The sequence below is a fragment of the Coregonus lavaretus genome, assembly GCF_964263955.1.
Source record: "Coregonus lavaretus genome assembly, contig: HAP1_SCAFFOLD_7751, whole genome shotgun sequence".
NCBI lineage: Eukaryota > Metazoa > Chordata > Actinopteri > Salmoniformes > Salmonidae > Coregonus > Coregonus lavaretus.
This window is the reverse complement of record NW_028161613.1, coordinates 154-15,000: the sequence shown is the minus strand read 5'-3', so window position 1 is coordinate 15,000 and position 14,847 is coordinate 154. Positions and strand designations below refer to the sequence as shown.

Here is a 14,847-nt window from a genome sequence, read left to right as displayed (position 1 = left end):
GTGTTTACATTTAAGTGTTGACTCTAGGGGCTGTCCTCACTGCATGGTGAACAGTTGTTCCATTGCAACATTTGCTGTGACACAGACACCCTCTGTATAATTATTCTTCGTCTTCTATTTCTAGTCCCCCTTTGATGACCTCACCTCACCTCTCTTCTTTCCTCCTATAGGACGACCCGTGTTTCCTGATGCACTTCTCCACTGTGCGCTCGGTGACAGCCTTCAGCTGCGGAGCCAAGTACTGCATGGCGCGGGTCCTGGTTGCCCTGAGCGACAAGCACTGCGGGCGACCTTTGACCCTAGTGAACTATGACCTGGCCTACATTAGCCCGTCGACTGTATATTTGAACAGAGGAGACTGCATGGTGCTGATGCAGATATGTTTCTACGCTGTTAACCTGGTGTGTCTGTCCTTGTGCCCTGTACCTCTGGACTGAGAGAGAGAGAGAGAGAGAGAGAGAGAGAGAGAGAGAGAGAGAGAGAGAGAGAGAGAGAGAGAGAGAGACTGTGTGGGTGTGTATGTGAGTGTTTGTGTGTGTGTGTGAATTATAGACTCTATCATGTATCAAGAATGCACCATTTAAAATGGATTGTCTTTCCAGATTTCTAAGTGTCTGTGTTGCGTGTACTTGTAAGGCTTTTGTATTTGTTCTGATTCTGAACTTCTGTTCCCTAAGCATGTGAAATGATTATAGCTAATAATCGGAATAAAATGTAACAACTTGCTGTTTGTCTTCTTATGTTGTCATTCCATCAGTTTTTCATAATTTTTCTCTTCCAAATATCTTCAATAGTTTGTGCAGCAGTAAAACACAATGGGTGGTCCTCTGTAGCTCAGCTGGTAGAGCACGGCGCTTGTAACGCCAAGGTAGTGGGTTCATTCCCGGGACCACCCATACACAAAAAATGTATGCACGCATGACTGTAAATCGCTTTGGATAAAAGCGTCTGCTAAACGGCATATTATTATTAACAAAGTCTGACCTCATGCGGCTATTTTCGATGACCAAATCAAAGACAGTACAGTATAAAGATAGGCAGAAAGTGCTTCTCCAATAGAAATCCCCGATCACACTAGTAGGCGATGTCATGGCGACGTTGGCTAGCTAATGGTCGTCTCGCTCCAAACTGCGCATGTGCAAGCCGTCGCAAAGGCACTCCTTCGATATAAAGTAGTTTTTGACGAAAATGAAAACGTATCAGTTTGTCACTTTCACGAGGATGTAGTAACGACATGTTCAACTACTTAAGACATTGGCTCTAATCTAGCCCGTGCCTTTCGATTTCGAGAAGATGAACAACTAATCGTTCACTTCTCTTCTCAAACCCCGGCCTGGTCTGTTCGGTGTCTTTCGCGATGTTGCGCCTCTGTGTTTAGAAACTCTGTGACCAAATTGCCTGATCTAAAAAAAAAAATATAAGAAAACACATTGTTCAATATTTACAGCTATTATTAAAATTCTACAAGACTTAAAAAAAAAAAAAAAAAAAGGTATCAAATAAGTAGGTATGATTGGATAAAATGTTTTTTAAAAAAAAGGTTTACAACAACATTTGTGCGATAGGCGCATGCGCAGGAGCAGAGAGCGGCAGCGTGCCTGGCGCCCAAATTCGAAAAGCGTTTCTGTTGTTGACAGCACCACAACACTAGCTCTCCGGGTAGCCTGGTGGTTTTTTGAAACGTTATTACAATATATCGAAAAAAGGATTACATTGGAAATAGTTTTTTTTGGGGGGAAAGGACAACGCAAAGATGCACATCAAATCTATTATCTTAGAAGGGTTCAAGTCCTACGCGCAGAGGACAGAAATCAACGGATTTGATCCGCTCTTCAACGCTATCACTGGACTCAACGGAAGTGGAAAATCCAACATTCTCGACTCGATATGCTTTCTATTGGGGATATCCAACTTGTCTCAGGTAATATGCTAGCTACTTATTCATTCATTCGCAGAGAAGTTGCAGTTTTTATCCAGTGAGCTAAATACATTTCCTTGAAGTTAGCTTGTTGAGTTAGCTAGCTAGCTAACGTTAACTTGATACCTACCGTGCCCACGTTCAATGAGGGTTACAGTAACGTTAGTAGAGAAGCTAGCTATCTGTACTTCCATCTGATCTTAACTTATCTTTCAGGTGCGAGCGGCCAATCTCCAGGATTTGGTGTACAAGAACGGTCAGGCCGGTATCACCAAAGCCACGGTGTCCATAACATTCGACAACTCCAACAAGAGCCAGAGTCCGCTTGGGTTCGAGACCCACGACGAAATCACGGTCACTAGACAGGTACGTTGTTCTCCCCCCTAGCCTCTATCCCTGTTTGTGGAAAGAGTCATGTTCCTGAGTAAAAACGTGTGCCCTGCACCAGCTGGTCCAAGCCAGGGGATACTACTAGCTAACTACAACTTCTGTCGAGTGGTCTGATCGAACCTCTTATGTGGTAGCTACTGCGTTAGGTTAGGTCTGGTTTGGAAAATAATCGTTGGTTCAAGTCCCAGCTCTGACTGTTCCCCTTCCCAAATCACTACACTAACTGTCCACTGACTTGATTTCTCAGATGTATCCTGTATTGTCACTAGCCACTCAAACTAGTAATGCTTTTCACTATGATGACGTCTCATGCTGTCTCCTGTTTTTTTTTCTCTCACCTTAATCACTACACTGGTGTTGACTGCTTATTACAGGATGATGATCCATTCAAACGGGTGCCTTTACTATAATAATATATCTTACTTTGCCGTAGCCTCTTGTTCTACTCACAGGTGGTGAGTAGCTATTATTAGCCGATAGCCATTCAAAGCGATGCCATTTACTGTAGAGGATGCTCTTAAAGTGTTACTATGGTGATTTACTGTGATGGAGTGGAGTGTCACTTTGCCGTATCCTTCAATCCCAGGTGGTGATAGGTGGTAGGAACAAGTACCTGATCAACGGGGTGAATGCCAACAACACCAGGGTGCAGGATCTGTTCTGCTCTGTAGGACTCAACGTCAACAACCCCCACTTCCTCATCATGCAGGTAGGTGTTTGAACACCGGAAGTACCTGAGTTGTTGTGTTCATTAGCCGCACACCGTAGCGAATCGTTTTTGCGACGAACAAGAGTTTCTATTGGACAAATTCAGGTTCCGTTTGGTTTCTAGAGAATACGCCCCTGAATGTTGTTCCACTTGTTGATAAGGAGCTTCTGCTTATAGGTCTAAGAGGAATCGAACTGTGGCGCCACAAGTTTTATAAATGACTTGAATATTTATTTTATATATTTATATATTTCTCTTTACAATATTTCAGGGGAGAATCACCAAGGTTCTGAACATGAAACCGCCTGAGGTAAGTCTACACACACACACACACACACACACACACACACACACACACACTGTTGAATCATGAAGTCTTGTAGCTTCTTGAAGCTTCCGTAGAGACACTCCACTCCACACACACCTCCTGGAGAAAGACGGACACACAAACATTCCTTTGCCCTCCTCTATAAAATCTCTCTAACCCTCCTCTCTACTCCTCCTATCTCCTCTCTAACCCTCCTCTCTACTCCTCCTATCTCCTCTCTAACCCTCCTCTCTACTCCTCCTATCTCCTCTCTAACCCTCCTCTCTACTCCTCCTATCTCCTCTCTAACCCTCCTCTCTACTCCTCCTATCTCCTCTCTAACCCTCCTCTCTACTCCTCCTATCTCCTCTCTAACCCTCCTATCTCCTCTCTAACCCTCCTCTCTACTCCTCCTATCTCCTCTCTACTCCTCCTATCTCCTCTCTACTCCTCCTATCTCCTCTCTAACCCTCCTATCTCCTCTCTAACCCTCCTCTCTACTCCTCCTATCTCCTCTCTAACCCTCCTCTCTACTCCTCCTATCTCCTCTCTAACCCTCCTATCTCCTCTCTAACCCTCCTCTCTACTCCTCCTATCTCCTCTCTAACCCTCCTATCTCCTCTCTAACCCTCCTCTCTACTCCTCCTGTCTCCTTTCTAACCCTCCTCTCTACTCCTCCTCTCTCCTCCATAAATCTCCTCTCTAACCCTCCTCTCTACTCCTCCTCTATAAATCTCCTCTCTAACCCTCCCCTCTACTCCTCCTCCATAAATCTCCTCTCTCCTCCTCCTCTCTCCTCCATAGATCCTAGCCATGATAGAGGAGGCAGCAGGAACCAGGATGTATGAGTGTAAAAAGATTAGCGCCCAGAAAACCATCGAGAAGAAAGAAGCCAAACTCAAAGAGATACAGACGGTACGGTCTGTGATAACTTAGCTCGGTGTTTCCTGGTCCTGGGGACACAAAGGGGTGCACGGTTTTGGTTTTTTTCTCTAGCAAACTAGGTTCAACCAATCACACCTTCAGTTGAATCTAGTGTGTTAGTGCTTGGACACAAAAATATATGCACCTCTTGGGGTCCCCAGGATTGGGAAATGGACATAGCTCTTACTATCAAAAATGGTGCCTTGGATATTGGTCGGATTGGACTAATTTTGTGTTTGGTTGTGTTGTGTTCAGATCCTTAATGAAGAGATCACTCCTACCATGCAGAAGCTGAAGGAGGTAGGAACTCACATTTTAAGATATGTTTTGTAGAATAGGGGATCATCATGTCAGCTCAATACAAGACATTTCTATCTGCTTCGGCGATGTTGAGATCCTTGTCCCCTCATCATGAGTGTGGCCCTGGAATAAGCCCCCTCCCCTCCACCAAGTAGACATTCCTTTTTTCCTCACTGTCCCTCCATCTATCCCACGTGGCTCAGTTGGTAGAGCATGGCACTCGTAACGCCAGGGTTGTGGGTTCGAATCCCACGGGGGATCAGTACGAATGAAAATGTTTGCACTCATTACTGTAAGTGGCTCTGGATAAGAGCGTCTGCTAAATGACTAAATGTAAATGTATCCCCTACATAACCATCTTCTATTCTCTCTCCCTCCATCTCTCCCTCCCTCTCTCTCTCCCTCCATCTCTCCCTCCCTCCGTCCTCTGTAGGAGCGGTCTTCCTACCTGGAGTACCAGAAGTTGATGAGAGAGATAGAACACCTGAGTCGTCTGTACGTGGCCTGGTTGTTTGTCTGTGCAGAGGAGTCCAAGGTACTCACTCTCACACACACACACACTCACTCACACACACTCACTCACACACACTCACTCTCACACACACGCACTCTCACACACACTCACTCTCACACACACACACTCTCACACTCACTCACTCTCACACACATTCACTCTCACACTCACTCACTCTCACACACACTCACTCTCACACACACACACTCTCACACACACTCACTCTCACACACACTCACACTCTCACACACACACACTCTCACACTCACTCACTCTCACACACACTCACTCTCACACTCACACACTCACTCTCACACACACACACTCACTCTCACACACACTCACTCTCACACACTCACTCTCACACACACTCACTCTCACACTCACTCACTCTCACACACACTCACTCTCACACACACTCACTCTCACACACACACACTCTCACACTCACTCACTCTCACACACACTCACTCTCACACTCACTCACTCTCACACACACTCACTCTCACACACACTCACTCACACACTCACTCTCACACACACACACTCACTCTCACACACACACTCACTCTCACACACTCACTCACTCTCACACTCACTCACTCTCACACACACTCACTCTCACACACACTCACTCTCACACACTCACTCTCACACACACTCACACTCACTCTCACACACACTCACTCTCACACTCACACACACTCACTCTCACACACTCACTCTCACACACACACACACACACTCTCACACTCACTCACTCTCACTGAAGGTCCTGTGTTGAATATGACCTCATGTTTTATATGGTGTCTTCTCTTGTCATGTTGCTCTGCTGTCTTCTCTTGTCATGTTGCTCTGCTGTCTTGTCATGTTGCTCTGCTGTCTTCTCTTGTCATGTTGCTCTGCTGTCTTCTCTTGTCACGTTGCTCTGCTGTCTTCTCTTGTCATGTTGCTCTGCTGTCTTCTCTTGTCATGTTGCTCTGCTGTCTTCTCTTGTCATGTTGCTCTGCTGTCTTCTCTCGTCATGTTGCTCTGGGGTCTTGTCATGTTGCTCTGCTGTCTTCTCTCGTCATGTTGCTCTGGGGTCTTGTCATGTTGCTCTGCTGTCTTCTCTTGTCACGTTGCTCTGCTGTCTTCTCTTGTCACGTTGCTCTGCTGTCTTCTCTCGTCATGTTGCTCTGCTGTCTTGTCATGTTGCTCTGCTGTCTTCTCTTGTCATGTTGCTCTGGGGTCTTGTCATGTTGCTCTGGGGTCTCCTTGTATGCCCAGCAATGTCCGTTGGGGATGAATAACAAAGTGAATTGAATGTAATTAAATAGAATGGAATGTGATTGAATTTTACAGGTGAAGTTTAATGGAATTGTTGTTAATAAAGTTTTCTTGATTTAAATCGCAGGTGAAGTCAGCGGAGGACCTGAAGGTAATGCAGGACTCCATCACTCAGCTGCAGGCCAACATGGCGGACAACGAACACAAGGTCCAGGAGCTCTCCGCTCAGATACAGGAACTGCAGAAGAAGAGGGACCAAGTAATGACATGCTATATTCAATTCAATACAACTTTATTAATCCACTCTGGCAGCGTTGGAGCAGAAACATGTTGCAGATAACATAGCACATTGATGGGCACCACTTCTCTAATGTGAATGAAGAGTAATGGCAGTTCTATGTGATACATTTCTATCTGCAACTGTTCAATCTCATTGGATGGACTATAATATTTCTAACATTTAGCTTAGAGGTTATTACATATGACTATGTTCTGTGTGCCCTGCCGTCTGTGTGCCCTGCCGTCTGTGTGCCCTGCCGTCTGTGTGCCCTGCCGTCTGTGTGCCCTGCCGTCTGTGTGCCCTGCCGTCTGTGTGCCCTGACGTCTATGTGTGTCTCTCCTGTCCCATAGGAGGTTGGTGGAGTGCTGAAGGGTTTAGAGGAGACTCTGTCTGAGGTCCAGAGGGTTGATGCTAAAGCCCAGAGTGCCGTGGACATGAAGAAACAGAACCTGAAAGATGAAACCAAGAAGAGGAAGGAACTGGTGAAGACCATGGAGGAGGTGAGAGGAGGAGGATAAAGAGAGAGGGTGTAGGGGTGGAGAGAGGGTGTAGGGGTGGAGAGGGGGTGGTGAGAGGGTGTAGGGGTGGTGAGAGGGTGTAGGGGTGGTGAGAGGGTGTAGGGGTGGTGAGAGGGTGTATGGGTGGAGAGGGGGTGTAGGGGTGGTGAGAGGGTGTATGGGTGGAGAGAGGGTGTAGGGGTGGTGAGAGGGTGTAGGGGTGGTGAGAGGGTGTAGGGGTGGAGAGGGGGTGTATGGGTGGAGAGGGGGTGTAGGGGTGGTGAGAGGGTGTATGGGTGGAGAGAGGGTGTAGGGGTGGTGAGAGGGTGTAGGGGGTGGTGAGAGGGTGTAGGGGGTGGTGAGAGGGTGTAGTGGTGGTGAGAGGGTGTAGGGGTGGTGAGAGGGTGTAGGGGGTGGTGAGAGGGTGTAGGGGTGGTGAGAGGGTGTAGGGGTGGAGAGAGGGTGTATGGGTGGAGAGAGGGTGTAGGGGTGGTGAGAGGGTGTAGGGGGTGGTGAGAGGGTGTAGGGGTGGTGAGAGGGTGTAGGGGTGGAGAGGGGGTGTAGGGGTGGTGAGAGGGTGTATGGGTGGAGAGAGGGTGGAGAGAGGGTGTAGGGGTGGTGAGAGGGTGTAGGGGTGGTGAGAGGGTGTAGGGGTGGTGAGAGGGTGTAGGGGTGGTGAGAGGGTGTAGGGGTGGTGAGAGGGTGTATGGGTGGAGAGGGGGTGTAGGGGTGGTGAGAGGGTGTATGGGTGGAGAGAGGGTGTAGGGGTGGTGAGAGGGTGTAGGGGTGGAGAGAGGGTGTAGGGGTGGTGAGAGGGTGGAGAGAGGGTGTAGTGGTGGTGAGAGGGTGGAGAGAGGGTGTAGTGGTGGTGAGAGGGTGTAGGGGTGGAGAGAGGGTGTATGGGTGGAGAGGGGGTGGAGAGAGGGTGTAGGGGTGGTGAGAGGGTGGAGAGAGGGTGTAGTGGTGGTGAGAGGGTGTAGGGGTGGTGAGAGGGTGTATGGGTGGAGAGGGGGTGGAGAGAGGGTGTAGGGGTGGAGAGGGGGTGGAGAGAGGGTGTAGGGGTGGTGAGAGGGTGTAGGGGTGGTGAGAGGGTGTAGGGGTGGAGAGGGGGTGGAGAGAGGGTGTAGGGGTGGTGAGAGGGTGTAGGGGTGGAGAGAGGGTGTAGGGGTGGTGAGAGGGTGTAGGGGTGGAGAGAGGGTGTAGGGGTGGTGAGAGGGTGTATGGGTGGAGAGGGGGTGGAGAGAGGGTGTAGGGGTGGTGAGAGGGTGTAGGGGTGGAGAGAGGGTGTAGGGGTGGAGAGGGGGTGGAGAGAGGGTGTAGGGGTGGAGAGAGGGTGTAGGGGTGGTGAGAGGGGGTGGAGAGAGGGTGTAGGGGTGGTGAGAGGGTGTAGGGGTGGTGAGAGGGTGTAGGGGTGGAGAGAGGGTGTAGGGGTGGAGAGGGGGTGGAGAGAGGGTGTAGGGGTGGAGAGAGGGTGTAGGGGTGGTGAGAGGGTGTAGGGGTGGAGAGGGGGTGGTGAGAGGGTGTAGGGGTGGTGAGAGGGTGTATGGGTGGAGAGGGGGTGGAGAGAGGGTGTAGGGGTGGAGAGAGGGTGTAGGGGTGGTGAGAGGGTGTAGGGGTGGAGAGAGGGTGTAGGGGTGGTGAGAGGGTGTAGGGGTGGTGAGAGGGTGTAGGGGTGGTGAGAGGGTGTAGGGGTGGAGAGGGGGTGGTGAGAGGGTGTAGGGGTGGAGAGGGGGTGGAGAGAGGGTGTAGTGGTGGTGAGAGGGTGTAGGGGTGGTGAGAGGGTGTAGGGGTGGTGAGAGGGTGTATGGGTGGAGAGGGGGTGGAGAGAGGGTGTAGGGGTGGAGAGAGGGTGTAGGGGTGGTGAGAGGGTGTAGGGGTGGAGAGAGGGGTGTAGGGGTGGTGAGAGGGTGTAGGGGTGGTGAGAGGGTGTAGGGGTGGTGGAGGGTGTATGGGTGGAGAGAGGGTGTATGGGTGGAGAGGGGGGTGGAGAGAGGGTGTAGGGGTGGAGAGAGGGTGTAGGGGTGGTGAGAGGGTGTAGGGGTGGAGAGAGGGTGTAGGGGTGGTGAGAGGGTGTATGGGTGGAGAGGGGGTGTATGGGTGGAGAGGGGGTGGAGAGAGGGTGTAGGGGTGGTGAGAGGGTGTAGTGGTGGTGAGAGGGTGTAGTGGTGGAGAGAGGGTGTAGGGGTGGTGAGAGGGTGTAGGGGTGGAGAGAGGGTGTAGGGGTGGAGAGAGGGTGTAGGGGTGGTGAGAGGGTGGAGAGAGGGTGTAGGGGGTGAGAGGGTGTAGGGGTGGAGAGAGGGTGTATGGGTGGAGAGGGGGTGGAGAGAGGGTGTAGGGGTGGTGAGAGGGTGTAGTGGTGGTGAGAGGGTGTAGGGGTGGAGAGAGGGTGTAGTGGTGGTGAGAGGGTGGAGAGAGGGTGTAGGGGTGGTGAGAGGGTGTAGTGGTGGTGAGAGGGTGTAGGGGTGGAGAGAGGGTGTAGGGTGGTGAGAGGGTGTAGTGGTGGTGAGAGGGTGTAGGGGGTGGAGAGAGGGTGTAGTGGTGGTGAGAGGGTGTAGGGGTGGGAGAGGGTGTAGGGGTGGAGAGAGGGTGTATGGGTGGAGAGGGGTGGAGAGGGTGTAGGGGTGGTGAAGTGGAGAGAGGGTGAGGGTGTATGGGGGAGAGGGGGTGAGAGAGGTGGTGGTGAGAGGGTGTAGTGGTGGTGAGAGGGTGGTTGGTGGAGAGAGGGTGTAGTGGTGGAGAGAGGGTGTATGGGGTGGAGGTAGTGGTGGTGAGAGGGTGTAGTGGTGGTGAGAGGGTGGAGAGGGGGTGTAGGGGTGGAGAGAGGGTGTAGTGGTGGAGAGAGGGTGTATGGGGTGGAGAGAGGGTGTAGGGGTGGAGAGAGGGTGTAGTGGTGGTGAGAGGGTGGAGAGGGGGTGAGAGGGTGTAGTGGTGGTGAGAGGGTGGAGAGGGGGTGTAGGGGTGGAGAGAGGGTGTAGTGGTGGAGAGAGGGTGTATGGGGTGGAGAGAGGGTGTAGGGGTGGAGAGAGGGTGTAGTGGTGGTGAGAGGGTGTAGGGGTGGAGAGAGGGTGTAGGGGTGGTGAGAGGGTGGAGAGAGGGTGTAGGGGTGGAGAGAGGGTGTAGGGGTGGTGAGAGGGTGTAGGGGTGGAGAGAGGGTGTAGGGGTGGTGAGAGGGTGGAGAGAGGGTGTAGTGGTGGTGAGAGGGTGTAGGGGTGGAGAGAGGGTGTATGGGTGGAGAGGGGGTGGAGAGAGGGTGTAGGGGTGGTGAGAGGGTGGAGAGAGGGTGTAGGGGTGGAGAGAGGGTGTAGGGGTGGTGAGAGGGTGGAGAGAGGGTGTAGGGGTGGAGAGAGGGTGTAGGGGTGGTGAGAGGGTGGAGAGAGGGTGTAGGGGTGGAGAGAGGGTGTAGGGGTGGTGAGAGGGTGTAGGGGTGGAGAGAGGGTGTAGGGGTGGTGAGAGGGTGGAGAGAGGGTGTAGGGGTGGAGAGAGGGTGTAGGGGTGGTGAGAGGGTGTAGGGGTGGAGAGAGGGTGTAGGGGTGGTGAGAGGGTGGAGAGAGGGTGTAGTGGTGGTGAGAGGGTGTAGGGGTGGAGAGAGGGTGTATGGGTGGAGAGGGGGTGGAGAGAGGGTGTAGGGGTGGTGAGAGGGTGGAGAGAGGGTGTAGTGGTGGTGAGAGGGTGTAGGGGTGGAGAGAGGGTGTAGTGGTGGTGAGAGGGTGTAGGGGTGGAGAGAGGGTGTAGGGGTGGTGAGAGGGTGTAGGGGTGGTGAGAGGGTGTAGGGGTGGAGAGAGGGTGTAGGGGTGGTGAGAGGGTGTAGGGGTGGAGAGAGGGTGTAGGGGTGGTGAGAGGGTGTATGGGTGGAGAGGGGGTGGAGAGAGGGTGTAGGGGTGGAGAGAGGGTGTAGGGGTGGTGAGAGGGTGTAGGGGTGGTGAGAGGGTGTAGGGGTGGAGAGAGGGTGTAGGGGTGGGGAGAGGGTGTAGGGGTGGTGAGAGGGTGTAGGGGTGGTGAGAGGGTGTAGGGGTGGTGAGAGGGTGTAGGGGTGGAGAGGGGGTGGTGAGAGGGTGTAGGGGTGGAGAGGGGGTGGAGAGAGGGTGTAGTGGTGGTGAGAGGGTGTAGGGGTGGTGAGAGGGTGTAGGGGTGGAGAGGGGGTGGTGAGAGGGTGTAGGGGTGGTGAGAGGGTGTATGGGTGGAGAGGGGGTGGAGAGAGGGTGTAGGGGTGGAGAGAGGGTGTAGGGGTGGTGAGAGGGTGTAGGGGTGGAGAGAGGGTGTAGGGGTGGTGAGAGGGTGTATGGGTGGAGAGGGGGTGGAGAGAGGGTGTAGGGGTGGAGAGAGGGTGTAGGGGTGGTGAGAGGGTGTATGGGTGGAGAGGGGGTGGAGAGAGGGTGTAGGGGTGGTGAGAGGGTGTAGGGGTGGTGAGAGGGTGTATGGGTGGAGAGGGGGTGGAGAGAGGGTGTAGGGGTGGTGAGAGGGTGTAGTGGTGGTGAGAGGGTGTAGTGGTGGTGAGAGGGTGTAGGGGTGGAGAGAGGGTGTAGGGGTGGTGAGAGGGTGTAGGGGTGGAGAGAGGGTGTAGGGGTGGTGAGAGGGTGGAGAGAGGGTGTAGTGGTGGTGAGAGGGTGTAGGGGTGGAGAGAGGGTGTATGGGTGGAGAGGGGGTGGAGAGAGGGTGTAGGGGTGGTGAGAGGGTGTAGTGGTGGTGAGAGGGTGTAGGGGTGGTGAGAGGGTGTATGGGTGGAGAGAGGGTGTAGGGGTGGTGAGAGGGTGTAGGGGTGGAGAGAGGGTGTAGGGGTGGTGAGAGGGTGTAGGGGTGGTGAGAGGGTGTAGGGGTGGTGAGAGGGTGTATGGGTGGAGAGAGGGTGTATGGGTGGAGAGGGGGTGGAGAGAGGGTGTAGGGGTGGTGAGAGGGTGTAGGGGTGGTGAGAGGGTGTATGGGTGGAGAGAGGGTGTATGGGTGGTGAGAGGGTGTAGGGGTGGTGAGAGGGTGTAGGGGTGGAGAGGGGGTGGAGAGAGGGTGTAGGGGTGGTGAGAGGGTGTAGGGGTGGAGAGAGGGTGTAGGGGTGGTGAGAGGGTGTAGGGGTGGTGAGAGGGTGTATGGGTGGAGAGAGGGTGTAGGGGTGGAGAGAGGGTGTAGGGGTGGTGAGAGGGTGTAGGGGTGGAGAGAGGGTGTAGGGGTGGTGAGAGGGTGTAGGGGTGGTGAGAGGGTGTAGGGGTGGTGAGAGGGTGTATGGGTGGAGAGAGGGTGTATGGGTGGTGAGAGGGTGTAGGGGTGGTGAGAGGGTGTAGGGGTGGAGAGGGGGTGGAGAGAGGGTGTAGGGGTGGTGAGAGGGTGTAGGGGTGGAGAGAGGGTGTAGGGGTGGTGAGAGGGTGTAGGGGTGGTGAGAGGGTGGAGAGAGGGTGGAGAGAGGGTGGAGAGAGGGAGTAGGGGTGGAGAGAGGGTGTAGGGGTGGAGAGAGGGAGAGATGGAGAAAAGCTGACAGTCTGAAATATGAAGATAATAGGTTGTTACAACTACAACCACTTTCCCCTTTTCTCTCTCTCAATTCAATTCAATTTAAGGCCTTTATTGGCAGGGAAACATATGTTTACATGGCCAAAATAAGTTAAATAGATAATCTCTCGGTCTCTCTCGCTCTCTGTCTGTCTGTGTTTCCCCCCCAGGATAAGAAGATGCTAGTGGTTAAGGAAGGAGAGGTATCTAAGGCATCAGAGAAGCTGTCTGCCCTACAGGAGGAAGGTCAGAAGGATAGCGCCGCCCTAGAGGCCGCACAGTGTCACTTCAAGGCTGTGTCCGCAGGGCTGTCCACCAATGAGGACGGAGAAGAGGCCACGCTCGCTGGACAGATGATGACCTGCAAGAACGACATGAGTAAAGCTGACACTGAGGCCAAACAGGTGAGCGTCGCGAGAGTCGATTGATTGATTTGTAATAAGACATATTTGAAACAGAGAACTGATTGATTTGTAATAAGACATATTTGAAACAGAGAGTTGATTGATTTGTAATAAGACATATTTGAAACAGAGAATTGATTGATTTGTAATAAGACATATTTGAAACAGAGAATTGATTGATTTGTAATAAGACATATTTGAAACAGAGAATTGATTGATTTGTAATAAGACATATTTGAAACAGAGAATTGATTGATTTGTAATAAGACATATATGAAACAGAGTTGATTGATTTGTAATAAGACATATTTGAAACAGAATTGATTGATTTGTAATAAGACATATTTGAAACAGAGAATTGATTGATTTGTAATAAGACATTTGAAACAGAGAATTGATTGATTTGTAATAAGACATATTTGAAACAGAGAATTGATTGATTTGTAATAAGACATATTTGAAACAGTTGATTGATTTGTAAGAACGATCTGAGTAAAGCTGACACAGGCCCAACAGGTGACCTCTGACCTCTATCTGACCTACGACCTTCAAAGAATGTAAACTGAATGAGGAGGATGGCCTCAATAAAAGTGTTTCCTGCTGTGCTGGATGAGTATCTCTAAGACTTCACTCTCTTTCTGTTGGTTGTTCTCCTCAGGCCCAGATGAAGCTGAAACATGCCCAGCAGGAGCTGAAGGCCAAGCAGACAGAGGTGAAGAAGATGGACTCTGGTTACCAGAAAGACCAGGAGGCCTTCAACACCGTCAAGAAGAACAAGGAGAAACTAGAGGCTGATATGGGGAAACTACAGTACCAAGGTAGAGGAGGGAGAAACTAGAGGCTGATATGGGGAAACTACAGTACCAAGGTAGAGGAGGAGGAGGAGGGAGAAACTAGAGGCTGATATGGGGAAACTACAGTACCAAGGTAGAGGAGGAGGAGGAGGGAGAAACTAGAGGCTGATATGGGGAAACTACAGTACCAAGGTAGAGGAGGAGGAGGGAGAAACTAGAGGCTGATATGGGGAAACTACAGTACCAAGGTAGAGGAGGAGGAGGGGGGAGAAACTAGAGGCTGATATGGGGAAACTACAGTACCAAGGTAGAGGAGGAGGAGGGAGAAACTAGAGGCTGATATGGGGAAACTACAGTACCAAGGTAGAGGAGGGAGAAACTAGAGGCTGATATGGGGAAACTACAGTACCAAGGTAGAGGAGGAGGAGGAGGGAGAAACTAGAGGCTGATATGGGGAAACTACAGTACCAAGGTAGAGGAGGAGGAGGGAGAAACTAGAGGCTGATATGGGGAAACTACAGTACCAAGGTAGAGGAGGAGGAGGGGGAGAAACTAGAGGCTGATATGGGGAAACTACAGTACCAAGGTAGAGGAGGAGGAGGGGGGAGAAACTAGAGGCTGATATGGGGAAACTACAGTACCAAGGTAGAGGAGGAGGAGGAGGGAGAAACTAGAGGCTGATATGGGGAAACTACAGTACCAAGGTAGAGGAGGAGGAGGGAGAAACTAGAGGCTGATATGGGGAAACTACAGTACCAAGGTAGAGGAGGAGGAGGGAGAAACTAGAGGCTGATATGGGGAAACTACAGTACCAAGGTAGAGGAGGAGGAGGGAGAAACTAGAGGCTGATATGGGGAAACTACAGTACCAAGGTAGAGGAGGAGGGAGAAACTAGAGGCTGATATGGGGAAACTACAGTACCAAGGTAGAGGAGGAGGGAGAAACAAACTAGAGGCTGATATGGGGAAACTACAGTACCAAGGTAGAGGAGGAGGAGGGAGAAACTAGAGGCTGATATGGGGAAACTACAGTACCAAGGTAGAGGAGGAGGAGGGAGAAACTAGAG

General features: G+C 51.8%; 2 protein-coding genes across 2 annotated transcripts in view; both read left to right on the top strand.

The window, feature by feature from the left end:
* LOC311120354 (exocyst complex component 1-like) overlaps positions 1-437 on the top strand; it is a gene marked incomplete at both ends in the record, with an annotated part of 1,650 nt that extends 1,213 nt beyond the window's left edge. The window contains one exon of the mRNA XM_084194971.1: positions 171-437. Coding sequence (XP_084051097.1) covers positions 171-437 — 267 coding nt within the window. The remainder of the gene's footprint in view (positions 1-170) is intronic.
* Positions 438-1,620: 1,183 nt separating this feature from the next.
* On the top strand, positions 1,621-13,805 carry LOC311120355 (structural maintenance of chromosomes protein 2-like; the record flags this gene model as incomplete). The annotated part of the gene is made up of 11 exons (XM_084194972.1): positions 1,621-1,921; positions 2,135-2,284; positions 2,895-3,017; positions 3,289-3,327; positions 4,129-4,239; positions 4,504-4,548; positions 4,982-5,083; positions 6,459-6,590; positions 6,962-7,111; positions 12,754-12,987; positions 13,646-13,805. Coding segments are annotated over exons 1-11 (1,414 nt in total), but the record flags the coding sequence as incomplete, so codon positions are not given.
* Between the last annotated feature and the right edge of the window lie 1,042 nt (positions 13,806-14,847).